This window comes from Corvus moneduloides, chromosome 1 (assembly GCF_009650955.1).
Source record: "Corvus moneduloides isolate bCorMon1 chromosome 1, bCorMon1.pri, whole genome shotgun sequence".
Classification (NCBI taxonomy): domain Eukaryota; kingdom Metazoa; phylum Chordata; class Aves; order Passeriformes; family Corvidae; genus Corvus; species Corvus moneduloides.
Window position 1 is genome coordinate 100,702,552 of NC_045476.1, and position 19,291 is coordinate 100,721,842.

At 37.5% G+C, this 19,291-nt stretch overlaps 1 protein-coding gene across 8 annotated transcripts in view; it reads right to left on the minus strand.

Annotated features, from left to right (window-relative positions):
• Nucleotides 1–19,291, minus strand: part of INVS (inversin) — an 85,027-nt gene that overhangs the window by 3,564 nt on the left and 62,172 nt on the right. For 7 of the 8 annotated variants that reach the window (XM_032120140.1, XM_032120148.1, XM_032120130.1 and 4 more), the window contains 6 exons: nt 18,419–18,648; nt 17,278–17,384; nt 13,879–14,091; nt 6,908–7,209; nt 4,798–5,605; nt 540–772 (listed from right to left, as the gene is read on the minus strand). In XM_032120140.1, the coding sequence (XP_031976031.1) occupies nt 540–772; nt 4,798–5,605; nt 6,908–7,209; nt 13,879–14,091; nt 17,278–17,384; nt 18,419–18,648 (1,893 nt within the window). The remainder of the gene's footprint in view (nt 1–539; nt 773–4,797; nt 5,606–6,907; nt 7,210–13,878; nt 14,092–17,277; nt 17,385–18,418; nt 18,649–19,291) is intronic. The other variant, XM_032120184.1, reaches the window with a different exon arrangement.

A 19,291-nucleotide genomic window follows, 5' to 3' on the forward strand; every position in this document is an offset into this window, starting at 1 on the left:
AGTGAAAAGCAGTGCAGAATTTTATAAAAAACAATCTTGCTCTTTCCATAAAGACCACATATCTTCATACAGGAGGGTTATCAACAGGGAATATACTCTTCAAATGAAATATTTTTAAAACAGTACAAAACAAAAAAAAAATGTTTTGAACAAGGCTTTAAAAAACCAAACCATGATCCAGATAGCCACTCTGCATGGATACAGCCAGCTATCCCCAGCTTAACTGCTCTGTTCTCTTTCCACATTGATATATGTGAGCAGCTCTGGCAACGGAATTAGTTGATTGCTCAAGACCTGTGCTGAAACAATGCTGTGTGGGGATTCAAACAGCTTTAGCAGGAGCCATTTTAAATCACAGAGTTGTTCGGCTTTTTTAACCTGATACAAAAATACAGTTGCCCAGAACACCTGAGATTCAGACTAATTTTTATAAATAGTTGAAATCCTTAATAATTAGGTAAGAAGTGCATAGATGAATGCACTGTTGTAAAAATAAAAGCATGGTTATTTAAAATAAATTATAGCGAAGAGAAAATTACCATAGATCTGCTTTAGGATGGACTGCTTGCTGGTTTTTATGGCTGAGCTGGTTTTGTTTACGGATTTCAGATTTTTACATGAAGGAACTGATTTCAGAGGGCTATGGTTCAGCTGTTTCTTCCAAGCAACCTGAATGAAGAAGGCAGCTGCCTCTTGTCTCCATTTGTCTTCATCTTCCTTGCACTGCCGCTTAGCACTAAGGAGCTGAAACAACTCCTGTCTTAGCTGGTAACTAGAGAGCAGAAAAGAGAAGAGCACTTGTTTTAGGTGACCTGTTTTAACTTCCGTGCTTTCCACGCATCAGTTCACATGGTGGATTACATGAGTAACTGGGAAAACAGAACTCCCACTGATGTGCTAAGTCACTTGGATGAGAAATGTTTGTTCAGAAGAAAAAGTAGGAGCTGGGTTCAATTTTGGATGCATCCATTATTTCACACAGTTAGTAAAGATCTGGTGTTACAGGTGTCAAGAGGTACAGTGCTTCAACATCGGCTTATCAGCTGCTTTATAAATAGAAAATCATCAGAAGACAAAACTATAAATATTTATGGTAACAGTATAATCAATACTGCTTCCTCATTTTCACTATATTCACAGCTTAGTAACACCAAACTTTCTCATGTGCTCATGTCCTCAGTCAATCAGTGCAAGAGACAAACCAAATCTACCTCCTGTGGGTTCAACTGCACATTTCCTCTGCAGAAAATTGAGCTGCTCACTCCTCCTTCTGAAGATGCTCCCCTCACCTTGTTTTCAGCAATCTGCGGGTTTTTCCCTTCCCTTCAAAGGCTCCCTGTCTTTTGACCCAACCTTGCCTCAGCTGCTTTGATCTTACACACAGTCACAGCCCTCTGCGAGTGGCAGCAGCAGATTATCTGTCCCTCACACTCCGGTGGCAAATGGCACCAGCAGCAGGGAGTTGTTCGGGGTTTTTTTTCCACTTGAATCGGAGGTAAGTATTCAATCGGATATTGGCGGTTCACACTCACAAGTCAATTAACTGGCTTAGCAATTAACTCTGAATCCTCCCAGAACAAGCCTGTCACAAATGAGCATTGAGTAACACTTGTAAAATATTAATTATAAGTGTTTGGTAAGAGGCCAAAACACATTGATCGTCATCTCCTCTGGCATTCAGAAAAGCTTCCACTGGATGCCCCGGTAAAGCGAAGGAGGAAGGAGAGAGAAAGAGGCGATTTTTATTGTTGTTCCCTCTGCAACAAGTTCTAAATTAAAACAAAAGACAACAAGCCAGATACAAATTGTTTAAATATATGTTCTAAGCCAATGAACTATATAATTCAAACAAAGCAACAGTCATATACAAAAAATGAGTACATAAAAGCACGATAGAATGCCAAAGGGGGATGATATGCTCCGTTACAGCTCGAATAACTTTAAACTTCCAATAAGCTTAGTAAATTACCTCTGTGAAATTTGCTGGGTGAGACAAATCTATTTAATCTTAATTTAATGAAGCTTCACAATTCAGGCATGTACCATTATGCAGCTCATTAAAGTACATAACAAATGCAGGCAGCAACTGCATCTGGCCAGGGCCTTCAAGTTGTGAAGCATGGTATGAATTCAGAACTGGAGTATTATTGAGAGACAGAGGAAAAAATATGATCCAGTTTTCTTGAATAACATGTCACTTTTAACTTTTCAAGGGGATAAGAGGAAAAGAAAGTGCAGGCACACAGTTACAGTGACTTGTTAACATAACTTGAGCTAAGGATGGGTTAAATGCATACTTAACTGCAGAAAAAACCATTTGGGGAACTGTTTTATACTCGAGCAGAAAAGAATACTAAGCTACTCTCTTGGAATTCAGTAATTACTGCCAGCTGCCTTTGCTGATATGTGAAATGACCCATTCACAGTCACTCCACCTTTGCACCCAGCTGTGACTTCATGTTTGTAGAGAACTTCTGGTAGTTTTTAGCAACAAGAAAACAACTGTGAGGTTCTGACACTCAGGAGAGGTAAGCAGTTATCTGTAGATTGTTTTAATTCATTATTTTAGTTCAGCTCTCTCGTAACACATCATTCTGATCCTAGTGAGAAAAAAGGGGAATGGGACCAAGTCTGATACAATATGAATCTGACATGGTGCTTTAAAATACCTGATGCTTAGTCAACAAAACTACTGCGCCTAAAAGAAAAGTGGAATATCCACGTGCAGAACAACAAAGCTGGCAAGTGGTGTTCTCACTCATTGTTACAGAGGCTCTAATCTTAAAAACTACTGCTGGCCAAAGTATGCACACAGAAATAATATATTAAAAAAATACAGCTTGACTCCAGTGGGAGAACAACAGCGACGGCAACCAACTTATTCCAGCTTCTATTGACTCCCTGTGGGCCCTGGAGCATGGTACAGGCCCCAGTGCCCCCCACGAGAGAACACAGACACAGAATCTGTAAGCCTCAACAAGCAGGATAAGCAATTAACCTTTGGCAAGCCACACACCTTAGAATACACTTTTGAGGAGTACATTTATAAAGTTTGCAGATTTGGGAATTGAAACATTCTCCTGAGAATGGCAAGTTTGATACACTTAAGTAGACCAGTACCACTCTGCTGTTGTGTTTGCCTTCAATAAATAAATCAGGAATATAAAATTTGCAGAGTGAGACAAATACATTTAATTCTAATTTAGAGAAATTCCAGAACTCAAGCACGTACTTCTACATGTTTCTAATGTAGAATTACACAGAATTAACAGTGTATAATTTTATTGCTGTCTACAAGTACATGCTATTTACCAGAGCAAGTTTGGACCAAAAGAAAACACAGGACTGTGGAAGAACTGCCAAACTAATCTCTCCTGCAGTCCTGCAGAATTTATGATCTTTGTTAGTGTTCTATGAGTTCTTGCAAACAGAAAAAATATATTTATTTTTCACTGTTAAGTATTTAAATAACAGATGTAACTTAAACAATCTTTAATTCCCACAATTTCCAAAATGCTAAGTGTTAGTAAGTGCATGCACTTCTTGGAGAGATTGCACACCATCCCTGTTTCAGCAGTATAGAAAGGCCTATCAGAATCTTCAGAGAGTCAGAAGTGCAAATGGAATGCAGATTTTCATGCAGGTAAGTCAGCTTAATGCAAGACTTTGGATCCCAGTTCTTGTGAGGAAATTTGCACAAGCACTCACTACACATTGCTCTGCTTTGTCTTAAAGCCATGGCACGTGCCTACTCCTGACTGCCTTTAGCTTTTGGTATCTAAAGGATTTGAACACATAAGACAAGAGCTTGGGATCTACATCAGAAAAGAAGGCCAAGGAGCACCCAGCTGCTTGCACAGTGAGTGGGAACAGCAGAGAGGGCAGAACTGGTAGAACCCTGGGAGAACAATGGCTGCTTTGCTATGCAGTTCAGAGTGGGTATGAGGAATATGGCATGGAATCACAGTGCCACAGCGTGGTTTGGGTTGGAAGGGATTTTTAAAGACCATCTCATCTACCCTCCCTGCCATGGCCAGGGACATCTTCAACTCAGAGTTCCTCAGAGAAACTGTTAAATGAGTGAGAGACCTGGAAAGAATATTAGTAAACATCAGCAATTTATAGGTTTCTGCACCCAATAAAAATCAAAGAAAGTTTAAATAAAAACAAGAAATAAGAAGAGTGTGCTTCCCCTACAGCCATACTCTTCATGCCCATTTTGGTAAGAAATTAAATATTAAGGAGCATGTACTTTTAGAATGATTGCATTTCTGAGGTTGAAACTCACAAATTCATGAAAGCGGGATAATGCTGTGGAAAGCAAACACTGGGACGTATCTCTCTCTTCTGTACAGCAGTTGTTCCTGCTTAATCAAGGTATTCAAGCTAGCTTCAAGTTTTGGCAATGAACACTCAAAGCTTCCAAACATCCCGTGGTTTGGTTATCTGGTTAAAAGTCAGGTCAGAGCACAATTTCACATGTGTCACTGAACTCCAGGCTTAGGCAAATCCTGATTCACACTCTAAAGAAATATCAGTGCTTGAAATAGAAGTTTAACAATTTCTCTGAGTATTAAAAGTCATCACTTACCTTGCACTTTTTATGAACTGACTGATGTAACTCCAGGCAACTGGAACCCACTTCCCCTTGTGTGGAGAAAGATTATTAACTTCCTCGTTTAGCACTGGTAACATTGTAAGCAAAAGGCCCAAATAAAGGACGTTTCCAACAGGCCTAGTTTAATTGACATCTACTTGTATCTCACTCTTCTCTAGCTACTGAAACAGTAATCTTACCTTCTCCACGTCCTCTGTATGACTGTGGCAGCATAGTTCTTCTTCCGAAACAGCTCTTTTCTTTTTCTTTCTTTTTCTATGATCTGCATTCGAATCTCTAAAGGGATTAGTTCAATATTTGTACTTTGCCATGGAACAGAACACAATTGATCATCTGCATTCCTGGATCCAATTATGCCTGTTTTTTCCAAGTTCAAACTGTGATCAGAAGCAGAACATGTTACTGGGTTTCTTGGCACAGTCCTGGTAGGTTCTGCCTCAGCAGACAATAATGAGGAGGCCTTTTTTTCTATTTCATTGTTTCCCACTTTGACAGTTTGTTCTACAGCGTGCAGGCTGTCATTTCTGGTGCTTACAAATACTGTTTTGGCACTTCCTGGTCTACTAGAACCAGCTGGTGAACATCTCTTATCATTTACCTCCTTATTTCTGGGTTTCTGCTGGTGCCTTTTGCCTTTGAAAGAAGCTTCACCCAGCTTTGAGTTTTGCGTTGTTCCACCGGTACAAGCGGCATCGCAGAAGAACACAGCCCTTCCCTCACTGTGGTCCCTCTTGCCAGAGGGAGGCTGACTTGAATCCCTTTGCTTTTCCCCAGCACAGGCAGTCCTACAGGCAGAAGCAGGAAGCCTCCTGCTCCTCCGAGCACAGGCACCCATTGTGTCAACAGCATGTTCCTTGTGCTTTTCTCCGTCCACTTCTGCAGCAGGTGCAACCTGATGTTTCACTTCAACTTTTGTTCTCTCGTTGGCTTTGTCACAATGGAAATGGACACAACTTGACTTGCTTTTGATGTGTTTCCTCAATGAATCTTTAGACAGAGAATTGGAAAACAATGTTCAGTCTCTGATCCAGCAAAACATAGTTTATGTCTCTGATTTTTTTGCTCAGTTACCTTTGAGGCACACTAGGATTCACTTAAATGAACAAAAAAAATGCAAACAGGAAGAATCAGAAGAGGACATGATTGCCTGTCACAGTAGAGTCCCAAACTCTTTCATTTGCTCAATGTTTTACAAATGGTTTTCTTTCTAACATTACATTTGAGTTAGATGCCTGAAAAGCTCCTGCTCTATCCATCCTGTATCCTGGCACAGGATAACCCACTGACCCAGGAAACCCAAAGCACTTGGCTTCTCAGTACTTCCCTTGACATCCTGAATGAAACTATGAAGTCCTTCCTATTTCTCCCTTGCTGCTGTGTGATCACTGCTTCTAAACACTCTGGTGAGGGTGACTCGAAAGCCAGACTGCAGTGCAAAACTGAAAATTCCCCATCTTCCATCCACCTTCAATTCTGCTTGAAAATTAATGAGAGTGAGAAAATAGACCAGACAGGATGAAATGTAACAGACAGAATGTTACAGGGTAGGTATCAAGGGAAAAAGAAAAGAAAGAGATCTTTGATATACTGGCATTCCAGAAAATCATCTGGATCATCCAGAACCTGGTGAAACGATGCTTTACAGGATACCCTTTTGACTGGATAACGAGATCAGAAAACACCCAACAACTGAATCATAGTTTTCATAGCCCAAAGGGTCTAAATTTATATTTAATTCCAATAAAATGACCAATGAAGTCCAATAAAGAAGATTGATTAAAACACCTAATGAGAACTGACTATACAACTTCATGATTTGATCCTGGTTGCATCAACTTTCCTGGCATCACTTCAGTAACAAAAAGGGAATGCATACCTAAAAAAGGCATAGCATTCTTTCAAACACTGACAGTTTGGATTGAGCTAGAGGATAAATCTCGTTTAAAAACAAGAGATACCATTTCTCCATTAACATTCTTCATGTGCACCACAGATATGTCAAATATCTTTAATCTTATTTTCTCCAAAGAGTGCAACTAATAGAACATTGCCCACAGCCTGTTTTCATATATTCTATGTATTTTTATAGACTCCATAAGACACTATACTGGTGTTTTTCACTACTTCACACAGAGTAAAAGAATGTGTATCTAACTCTACCCTGCTGCACAAATTGCTCAAGTGATGAAAGATTATGAAATCACAGCAAGACAAAATGGGTCCGATATAAAAAAACCCCCAAGAATTGGACAAAGCGGATAAACAGCGCAATTTAAAAAGATCACAAACCTTGCCTGATCTTATGACCTTCGCTCTGAGGCTCCGCTGACAGGCAGCTCTCCTTTGGGGCCCCTTTGTTGTGACCAGCCTTAGGTGAACCTCTGCTGTTTCTCCCTGGTTGGATCTGTGAAGCATTGAGGGACAGAATCCTCTTGCTCTGTGTGTCAGCTGCTTTGTTGGGTAGCTGTGGGACACTGGTGGCCTTCTCCCGATTTGCGGGATTCTGTTGTACCCAAAACTTGTTTTGTTCCATGTTCTGCATCCCTTTCTGCAGCTTGGCTTCTTTCCTCTTAGTTTCTTCTTCACGTTTCCTGCAATTATAGTCCATACCATAAGAGTTCCAAAGATTAAATCTTGGGAGCATATATCTAACTTGAACACACTCCTCTCTAAAAATCTGATGCTGCCACAACAAAACCTTGACTTGACATCTTTTTCATGAGAAAAGGACACACGTTGCACTGAAATGTCTTGGCTTGATCCAAAACAAAAACTGACTTGCAGCTACAGCCTGATGAAGGTTAAGTCCTTGTCAGCCAGCTGCCCATTCAGTTTGCAGTTGTTTTAACTGATCTTAAAACACTCACTTATTGAAAACAACTAAATTTAGGGGGGTCTATAAGTATACAAAAATTAAAATTAGGATTTTTAAAAGAATCATGACACTTATAATTATGTTTGTAATTAGTAAAGAGCAATGTTTTCATGTAAGTAATAACGCAATGCACTGTATTTGAAAAGCAAAAAACTAACAAAAAACACAGTACCTTTGAAAATTATTTTTTCATACTTAAATGTGCCATAGTTAGTACAGACAATAATAAACCAACTTTCAACTAGATACTGGTACTAACTTGCTGCTATGTATTTGTCATTGGTAGATAATAAATTTTGCATATACATTACATGTCATATAAATGACAAATACTGAAAATATGAGATGTGAATTAGAAACTTGTGTGCACATAGTATGCCATTACAATGGTGACATTTGGATTTCCAAAATGAAATAAGTCACGCATCTCTTAACAGTGTAGCCATAAAAGAGAATTTTGGACAAACTTAGGAAAGGTGCATCCATTGAATAAAATTTTGCAGCCTATTTTGAAATACAGTGGGCTATCATTGCACTTTATCTTTTAAATTCTTGTTCCTACCAAGCAGAATAAACCCAATAGCACACAGCAAACGTTACATACCTACCTCCCATTGAATTTGTTTTTTGTAAATTAAGCCCTGGTTGTTGGCCAAAGTGACACCTCTCCTGTTGGACGGACAGGCGGTAAATGCCGTATCATGTAGCTGCCTGGTATTTTAACTTGCTTCCAGTGCTCCAACACAGTCTGCAGACTGTTGCCACATCACCTCCCAGCACGGCGTGTGACAGGTGAGTTATGCAGCACGCCAGCCCCAGTTCCTGTGAGTGGTGTCACTGCCAGCGCGTGTCACTGCAGCGCGAGCTGCCAGCGAGAAGCCCTAACTTTATCTGTCAGTGCTATCTTATCAACTATGCTCTGCAGAAGAAGCTGATTGAACTTTGCACCTGAAAAGCTGCTAATTGATCTAAAAAAATACACTCCTAGCAGCCTGGGATTCAGTATTCCCTCTGGCATGAAAAAAAGTGGCTAGTTTCAATTAATATTGGCATTCCACAACCGGACTATGCAGGGATGTTGGGACTGTGTACAGTATGGATCTCACTGCCATTACTGTGCCATTTGAGCTGATAAATCAGATCTTGCTATTCACAGAATAGTAATTTTCCATTCTCCACAAGAATAAGCAGCCTAGTACCCATACCCTCTATTCAGGATATTAGAAAAGGAAGTGTGAGATGGGCTGTGTGATACACAATCAAGCCAGAGTGACCTGCACTCCTCCGATGAGCAGATCAACTCAAAACAATAACTTCAGCAACATACCAATTGTAAAGTTATTGAAATGACACAGGACCAGAAACCAAGAAGAAAAAAGGTTTTTTTTCTTTAAAGGTCTTATCTGTGTACTACTTTTTCAGATTAAACTGAAGGAAGAATAAAGGGAAGGGATTTCAAAGCTCCCTGTTCATAAAGTATCATCATAATGGTCACAGTACAGCTTAGTTGAATTATAGACTCCTGAACACATAAGAACCTTGTGTTTTGCTTTATTTAATCAGAAATTCAGCCTGTATTACAAGTGAAGGATCTCTTTGAAATTAAGATTTCCAAGTTTTACTGCTGTCCAATTTGAGAGGCTAAGTTTCATGAACAAGTGAAGGAAGCAGACAAGATTCTAACTTCAGGGCTCTCAGTCATTCTTAGGAGGTTCTGGTGACTCAACAGGATCCAAATTTGGGCTCTCAAGTTAGACAGCTACAGCTCAAGAGTGGTAATAGACCTGGCAGGCCAACACTTTCCATTGTAAATGCAACACAATTTTGTCCTGAATGGTCATAAACTTGTACTTTGTTGCAAAAGTGAAAGACTGAAAACTGAGCCTTTAGCAGATGGAAAGGAACAGTTTCAGCCTCACACACACATTTGGGAAGAGACAGAGATGCTTTGAATTTTTGATTCTGCTAAAATGAATTCAACCTTTTCTATTCTGTTAAGAATAGAAACTTAAGTTTTTTATCTAGTCACTGAAGGATATTTTAAAGGAGAGTGTTTTTAAAGTTAACCTTGCAGAAAATAAACTTAAAAAATCACAACTGAAAAGAGATCTCCAGGCATGATCCTACTACAGGTAGAGCTTCGCCTGGACTAAAAGGAGTTGTATTTCATGTTGTATAAACAGCATCTCCTGCTACACAGCCTAGCATGATGATTATTTTCAGAAGAATGACACCACTGACTCGTGACATGTTCAGCTTCTGATCTACAATAATCTTTTAAACTGATAGTCCTTAATAAAAATGTTAAGACAACAGTTAATTTCTCTCCAGTATTCCTATGTTGACCGGTCTTCCCAAATATGTAGAGCAGTCCATTAGTTCTTACCTAACTACCTATTTTTTCCTCAGTCATTTCTCATATGTATTTTACCACCATTCAGATTTCTAATTTAGTCTTCAATGTGCTTACAATCTTCTGCATTTTGGTGCTATTTTCAAATTTAAATTTACTTTTTAAATGAAAATACACATTCATGATGGATTTATGTGAAATTCTCATCAATATACATTCCAGTTTAAAGGTGAGAAATGAGAAATTTCCCATGAGGAAGTATGAAGACTTTAGGCAAGTCTGAATGACAGCTACTGTTTCTCCATGGCCACAAAACTTGTTATTCAGACACAAAAGAAAATTGAGTTGGTTGGATGTAATTTCTTGTGAAGTGAAAAAAAACCCCACAGAACAGTTCAGTCTACTTAGCATCTCTCATGGACCAACTGTTTCTTTACTCTTCCTTTTACAATGAGTATGTTTACAATGGTTTATTGTGATACCTACCCCACATCCTTTGCCAGTTCTTCTTATTTAGCACCTCAGCTTGTTTAACTTTATCACTGTATGTTCTTATTACAGTCAATTTTAGTAATTACATCAAATTTCCAATATGTGCTTTCCCTTTTCAGGTTGCTGAAGAGCTCATTATTTTCTCTGTTGCCACACTCTCCTATCTTTTCTCAGCATGCAGGGCTAACCACCAGTCTTTTGAAAAACCTCATAATCTACTTGTACTCTCTTGGCATGAGAACATTTTTCTAAATCTACTGAAGGCTGTTTAATTGAAGTGCTTATTTTCTTGCTGCTCTTCTCTTCCTAAATATCAGGAGCTACTTACTCACTTTCATCCATTTCCCTTTTACATCCTCATTCTCAATCAGTTTCCTCCAATTGGCTAAAATGAAAAAGAAAAGTATGGATTCAGGAGCTCATTCTGAGAAATTGAAAGGGAAGGTGAACAAATGAGGAACGAGTTCTGCAGCCCTTTCAAAATTCAATATATTGGACATTAGGTTTCCCTGAATATGTTTTAAACCCTTAGATATTATTTTCTTAAATACCTGGTTTTGCAGGAAGTAAACCAAAATCCTCGTTTTGAAGTCTGGAAGGATTTCAGGACTGGAATCTCAGGAAGTCATGGAGGCTAACATGATGCTCAAAACAGGGTCCAATTGGGTGGCTCAGCTTTTTATCCACCTTGAGAACTTTTATGGACAGAGACAATACAACCTCTTTGGGCTGTTCTACTGCTTGATTGTCGCAAGGGTGAAAGAATTTCTCTTTATTTCCAGACAAAATCTCTTGTTTCAACTTCTGTCTGTTACAAGTTTCCCAGAGACCAGGGACACCAACCAGACTACAGTTCCCCAGATTATTTTTTTAGCCCTTTTTGAAGCTGGGTGCAACATTTTCTTTCCTCTCACCACAGGAGACCTTCCCTAGTCTATGTGACCTTTCAAAGACATTGGAAAGTGGCCTTTTAATGGTGCCAGTTCTTTCTGTACCCTTGGATGCTGCCAGTCTGGTCCCATGGACTTGTCTCAGCTGAGTTCTCTCAAGCCATCCCTGACTTAATCCTCATTCACAGCTGGCAGTTCTCCTCCTTGAACCAATTCTCTTAGCAAAGAGGCCTGGGAGACCTTCTTTTGGAAGACTGAGGATGAGAAGGCATTGAGTACTCCTGCCACACCTGTGTCTGTTGTCACTAAATGCACCATTCAGCAACAGGCCCACATATCCCTTGCTCAGCTTTTTACTAATGTATTACTGCTTTTATTAATATAGAAGCACAAAGTCACCTTTAAAATCTCAACTCCATTTGAGTTTTGGTGTTTCTGACACCATCCCTACACTCCCAAGCCATGCTTTTACACTCTGCCTTTGCAGTCTGTCCCAGCTTCTGCCTCCTGTAAACTGCATTTTTACATTTGAGCTTTGTCAATGACTCCCTGCTTACCCAAATTGGTCTGCTGGTGTGTCTCTTTGCTCAGTGACATATTAGTGTGCATGTTGTTTTGGCCTTCATCAAACTTCATTTTATAAATTACAATTTTTTTTTTTATAGCACAGAACATGGGAGAAGATGTTTGTATAGAAATATTTCATAGGCTTTAAATACAGTGAATGTAATTTTACCAGAAAATAATACAGGTATAAGATGCTGGCTGACTTTTTGTTAGGGGTTAAAAAAAAAAAAAAGACTAACTAAATGCAGACTCATAGGAATGATTTATCTTAATGAGACTCTCTAAAATAACATATTACAAAGCAAGTTTTAAATACCTACACTGAAATATTTGGAGAGGGGGGTGTGTTTGATCTAGGAATTCACCATCATTCTGGATCCCCACGTAATGTCTAGCTTTATCTGGAGACCAGATTTTTAAACATCAGTAAGGATAATAGTTTTTTCTTTGCAGCAACACCCTGGCCAATTTTAGCTGTGGAATGCACAGATGGGTACGCAGAATGATGACAACATAATGTCCCCTTCAGTTTATTACAGATCATAAAACTGCAATTAAATAAAATTTGTTATGTGACAACCTGATTTGCTTGTACACTCCAATTGTACTGTAATTCTCTTTTTATGGTATTTGGTACACAGACTTTGTTTCTATTGTTTTCAAACAAATCAACAACAGCTAAGTAAGTTTCAGAAACTACATCAGACACTCACAAAGGAAAACTATTACAAAAATATCTCCAAATTTCCATGAGGCAATTCTTTTCCATTTAATCTTCTACATGGTGGATCAGAGATTCTTCTAAAAATGACTGTCATCACAAAGGATAAAACCATCTCATTTGGTAAAGTCAGGTGTGACCACACAGCAATAAGCAGAGCTCTCCACATTAAAAAGAAATATTTTCAAAGGCAGCTTCTCCTTGCATGGTTTTGACTTATACTGACTTCAGCAGAAAAGGTAAACAGTAGGAGAGCTACAGGTTACAACTTCAGGATGTAAAGATGTGAGTAAGAGATGAGTTATCTGATATTTCTAGCTTTGGTTCCTCCTGGGGAATAACAAGCGTTATACAGTAGCAGCACTCAAACCCAGTGAAGGTCCAACTGGCTAGTTATGCAGAACATCAAACAACCAAATTTGATACAGTGTAGTGCAGCTGAATTTGTCTGTGATACACAGGTGCAACACCAACACCTCTAGGTTCAATCATTATGTTGTGTGGTTTTTTCATATGATCTCTCTTTATCAAAATAATTCTACCAAATCATGCAGAAATCTTTTCAGACTGTTATGTTTTTTCACTTCAGAATCAGATTTCTTCAAGAGAAACCAGGTGCTAATTTCATACTAAGAATCTTGAGGATAAACCCCAAGCAAGCAAAGCATTTTGATAATCATTTATGTACCTTTTGATTTTAGAGTTTCACCACTGTGCTACCACTACCACATTTAAATTGGGTTGAAATTCAGCCAGAACTTAGACATCTTGCTGATAACTATTTGAATTGCATATATTAGTTATCAGTAATGCAATATAAGCAATTCATAGGAACTCTCTAATTCAAGACCAGAAAATATAAGTGCAGAGAATGATAGTGCCCAAAATGAAGTCGCAAATAGAATCCAGGAGTTCAGGCTGCTAGAGAAACATTAGGCTTTCCCTGATTTGTTTTTGGTTTTTTTCCTCAGCTACTTATTAATTTCTTTTCAAAACTGATATCAAGACTTGACAGGTCAATAATTATTTCCATCACCTTCAAGTGATAAATGTTTCCCAAGCCATTTTATCATCATACAGAATATCAGGCAAAGATCCATGGATGCTAACATGCTATTTTCCCAGCCTTTGGTATTTTGCCTTGTTATTTTATATTATATAAAGTTTGTTATTTAAACTGGGATTATATGGAAAATAACTTCCATCTGTCTATAGTTATATGGAAGTTATATGCTTCCTTCAGTTTCATGAATTTCATAAAGAGGAACAAAACCTGATGAGCAACATAAAATCACACACTGATAAATACAAACTAACAACAAATACCTATTTGCTGGAGTAGATTTCAAGTCTCAGACTTACTTGGCAGCAGCATCTTTTCTCAGCTGTTCATGTTTCATTAAAAGATTCTTCCTCTCTTGAAAAGCCTTTCTAACTTTGTATCCTTTGTAGACAGCCTGAATTTTGAAAGCAGCAATATCCTGAATGGCAGCTATAGACAGAGCCCCGTGTTCTAACATGAACTGAATCACTTCGTGGTGTTCACCAAGCAAGGCATAATCAAGTGGAGTATATCTAAAAAAAACAAAAGCAAAACAAAACCACAACAACTATTATTGATCTAGAACTCGAGCTATAATGTGCATTTACTTAACCCTCTTTCCATAATAAGGCAACTTCTAGTATGGAGACAGATTAAACACGGTTTAAGTAGTTTTCCTCATCTTTTTAAGCATTAATTTCCTACCTTACTCATTCTACACACTGTGGTTATGTTTAAAGCTTATTTTAGCCTCCTAATATGGAAGGTGGGGGAGAGGGGGATCAGACTACACGAGGTGTTTGGACAGAATGTCCCAAAGCCCCATCCACAGCATTAACTGTGGCAGGCAGGCAGTCTTTAAAAGGTGTTACTGAGATTTTCATATAGAAATAGAAAGAAAAAGTAAGTTAAAATATTTTTGTGTTATTTCCATATGAGTTTAAGTTCTAGAGACCTACTGTCAAATCTGGCTTAGCTTCTATAACATTGACTGAGGACGGTATGACTGACCAAGCAGCAGGATTAGATCAGTAGCGATCTAAAACGATAATATCATTTTTTAAGGTACTAGGAAGAGTTAAGTCTGTTTTCAAATGGACACAGGTGTTCAAAATATTAAATTGCTTTGGGTTTTAATGGTGTCAAAGACACCTAAGCCTTTTTCAAAATAATTCCCAAATTTCCCACTGTCAACATGGGAGCAAAATTTACATCTCTCCCACACTGACACTGAAACTTTAGGCAAAGACATTTAGGGGCTGAAAATTATCAGTCACAAACCATAATCAAGACCATATCACATCAGACTATCCAATAACAAATGTCAATGCATGTGATGGTGAAAATTAGGGCTCTTGTTGATGGTAACTTGCTGGGATGCAGTGCTGGTAAGCAAAGAAAAACAGACAGAAAGCACAATTGGACCTGCCACACAGCGATGGTTTGATGGAAGGGTAAACAGAATCTGAACTGAGGTGTCTGCAGGAATAAAGACAATGACATAACATGAAAATTTGGATGTCAAGGTGTGCTGCTGATGGCATTTAAAGAGATACAGACTTTCAATAACCCAGAAATGGGAACTTCAGCAGGAACGTAATTAAACATTTTTAAAGTATTCCTAATTTTGAATATTTTAAAGACACAAAGGATACTAAAGTAAACTTTATGCTATACCGTGTAGCTACCAAGACAATGTATTCTATTGCAGGTCCCAGTCATGAAGATCCATATTTTTAAATGTGGATTCTCTAACTCCATCAGAGCTACCTTTGAAAGTAAAAAAATCACTGAAATCAAATCTGAAGAGGGGTTTGTATGACTGGACACTTACATACACTCCTCTGTTCTGTCAGTTTAAAGCTTAATGTAACTTTTCTTCCCCTTGATTCTTTCTAAAGCAGATAGCTTTTAAATCAAGCTGGCTTCACAGGGAAACACATGAAGACATCAGCCATCAGCTGTTATAGGTAATTTAACATGAAGGTGGTCAAGCAGCAGCTTGATGCACTCAGGACATTAAGTTGGATTACAAAATGAATTTGGAAGGAACAACAAACCCAACACCCTCCAGACTAGCACTTGATCACATATTTGGCAAACAAGTAGGCAGCTTAAAATCCTAGATGCAATCTCAGCTCTATCTTTTCACTAATCTTTTAGTTATAACCACAATGTTTGAATTTTTAACTGGTATCTTTTATTACACTAAGAAAGTAAAGAAGGGAAGCCTTTTCCTATAGGAATATTTGAAAAAAGTCACTATGAAGTGAAATTGTTACTGATTAAAAACCAATTCAATTACAGATGAACCATATCCATAAGGTTATTTTTCCTCTCTCTTACAACACTTAACTTGATTTTCCACTTTCCAAACTTCCAATCTATTAACAATAAAACAAGATTCGTAGATATTTTTTAGATGCAACTGTGCAATTTTTATATATATATTTTAGGAGAATTATATTTAAAGACTGATCCACCTAGAAATACTGGGGATCTCTTTTGTTCTGCACATGCAGTAGTGCTTATCAACAGACATTTGGAATACTTCTAGTTATATTTTGAGTAATCTAGATTTATACATCAGAACATATATTAATGCCAGAGGGAAACAAAAATACATACTATCTGAATGGTTGTGGTAAACCACAGTGAAGATACTTTCTTCACATTTGAGCATCATTAGTACATTTCTACAAAGTAAAGATAACAGCAGTCTCCTTTCTGGCAAAATAGAGGCTTTTAATCTCACTCATTAAAAGCAATTTAATTAAAACTGTTTATTCAATTTTCTATCAAAAATTACTAAAGAGAGCCTTGACACTACTTAATTAGGAACTAGTTATACTTTCATTTGTGTTTCTCAAGAAAAAATAAGAACAGAAAGGAAGAGAGATCTGAGTGGTTTAGAGTAGAGAACAAAAGAGAAATGATGGGGGTTAAGTATGCAAGTCTCAAATTTAGCACTGAAATGTGGGGTGGCAAACCCCTTAAGTTATTTTAAATGTTGAAATATTCAAATTTATATGGCATGCTGTTCATAATCTTATAATTATGAGAAGGTCATCTACTTTAAAAAGAGGCATTATAAATTTCTGCTAATAGTAATTATCTTCATGTTCAGGTGACTAATTCAAACTCCACAACCCAAATCACTTTTAAAAAACCATTATTTATATGTCAATGAAAGACAAAGAAAAGAGATGCAAATGTGCTGTCTCTTTATGATTATAGGAGACTTTTTTTTTAAAACTAGGCCTTTAGAATACAGGTAGCCACCAGGTTCTGTGTAATCACCATTTTAAAACATAATGTTACATTTCTCCCACTTTCTTTCTTCTTGCTGTATTTGTATCAAATATAAAAGTTCCAGTCTATTCCAACAGCAGCAGAATTGCCTTTTCATCCTTTGTCCATACACATCTGCTATCAACTCCATATAAATGAGAAAGATCTTTAATATTTCAAACAAGACTAGTGTGAGTAAATACTCCATAAGTTCAAGGCTCAGAAGTATAAACAGTTGAAGTTGCAAGGTCTTAGTTAAGAAATAGAACTTTCACACTAGAAAAGCTGCTTACGCTGAAGCCCAAGATTACAGCACTCCTTTGAGATACAAGATGACGATTCTCTTGCAGCATCTGAACATTTTAACATTTAAATCGAAGGTAGTGCCTTGGCTCAATTACAAAATAACACCTTCAGACAAGCAATACCTCTCCTCACTGTTCTCCATGTGATTGGGGAAAGCATCAAAGCCGAGCAGCAACTTTATAGCATCAAGGTAGCCATTGTTACAGAGCCAGTGCAGGGCAGTTCTGCCCTGTAAAACAATAGAACAGAACAAAAAAAAGCATTACCCCCAAACTCTACCACGCCACAATAAAAGTCATAAATCATGCTGTAATTCAATGCTTTTCTGGACATGAAGAACAAACTGGTTCTTCTAAATAAACTTCCTTGTTAAAATAAGAAGAACACAACACTTAAAAATGAATTCTTTTTTTTTTTAACAAGATTTCAACACTAGTGTTTTTCCACCTAAAACAGCTGAAAAGCAGAATTAGAAGACTAACAGTTTCTTTCATTGCAAAAGATGTACAGCATGCTCTGTAGAACCCATAATGAAAACCAGGTCTCCATTACCTGGAATTATCTATGCCCTGCAACAAATAGCTACAGAAAATTTCAATGAATTGGGTGAAGCTCTTTTGACTGATGAGGTTCTACCGACTTCTGAGAAATTATATCATGTAACAAAGAAATCTGTTATAGGTTGCACAATTATTCTGGCTCCTAATTTCAATTACTGCGTGAATAATGACACAAAAGAACACATAAACCAATCTGTGGGGTTCTTCTTTTTTTTTTTTACCTGGAAGAGTGATACATATGTGGGTGCTTAATGTGGGAAGGTAACTGAAGCAGTCACTGTGCAATCTCACTTGCAGTATCTTATTTTCTTACTTGCTCTATTTCTGTGCTGGAGGAACACACTACAGACTACAAAATCACATTCCCATGTCAGCTGTTAATAATGAATTATAGAAATTAAGAAATCAGATGATTAATATGACTCCTCATATGATCCCACTTTGATAAGGAAAAATCAAAAGTGGTCTGGAAAAATAGGAATCTTCGATTCCTGCTGCATATTAAAATACTACTTTTCTTTCGAGATCTTAGAAGTGAAGGCACAGGCAAAATGATGCCAGGATGCATTTCCTTTTGTGACAAACAGCAGCAAAGACGCTTCTATGTCCTGGAAAAGAGAATGACCTTGAAGAAAAGGAGAATGTTTTGATTTATGGTTATTCTCAAGTTAATTAAATACCTCAGTGAAGTACAACAACATACCTCTTTATCCTGAATATTTGGATCTGCATTGTTTTCCAGCAACACTACCATGCAGTTAATGTAACCTCCATAAGCAGCACACTGCAGAGGTGTTCTACCTGCATAATCTTGCACATTAGGGTTGATTTTATTTTCTATCAGGATTTGGCACACGTCAGCATTTCCTCCCAGGGCTGCCCAGTGAAGGGGTGAATGGCCATCTTGGTCAACCAAATCTACTCTTGCTCCTCCTGTAATGACAAATACATTTTTGGGCACAAAAAGAAAATACTGTTGAATGCTAAGAAAATAGTAATTTTATTTTCAAATAGAACTTATTTGGTAAACTGACAATTCAGTGAAGTATTTTGGAAAGCAACTTCAATTTTGTTACTCAAATTCTAAAACTTAAAATTAATTGGGAATGAATGGTTAGGCATCTAACTTTTTTACAATCTTCTGATTATCCTCTAAGTTGCTTTAGAATATCCAGACTTATCAAATGCCCATGAAAAACCTATTTTATTTGTTTCAGGTCTATGAATTTTTAGTAGAACTTTCCTTTCTTAACAACAAAATAACTTCCAGAAATTAGATTACAGATTAAATTTCTTTTTACATCTCTAAAGCAGGCAAGAGAAAATATACACAATGTAAGAATAACTTATAAAATAAGCTCATTTTTTAAAATTCAAGCATGCCAAGACTCTTTTATGCAGATAATTTCTCTCTATGTTCTTGCAAGATATAAAAATTCTGTACAAAAGCAAAACTCCACAAATGCAAGAACTTGAACCAACCAGCAACAATGACTCTCTATATTATAAAATATTTAATTAAACATAACTCAGATTTTGATAGCCAAGCTTCTTGCATCTACAAAAGCTAAATGGC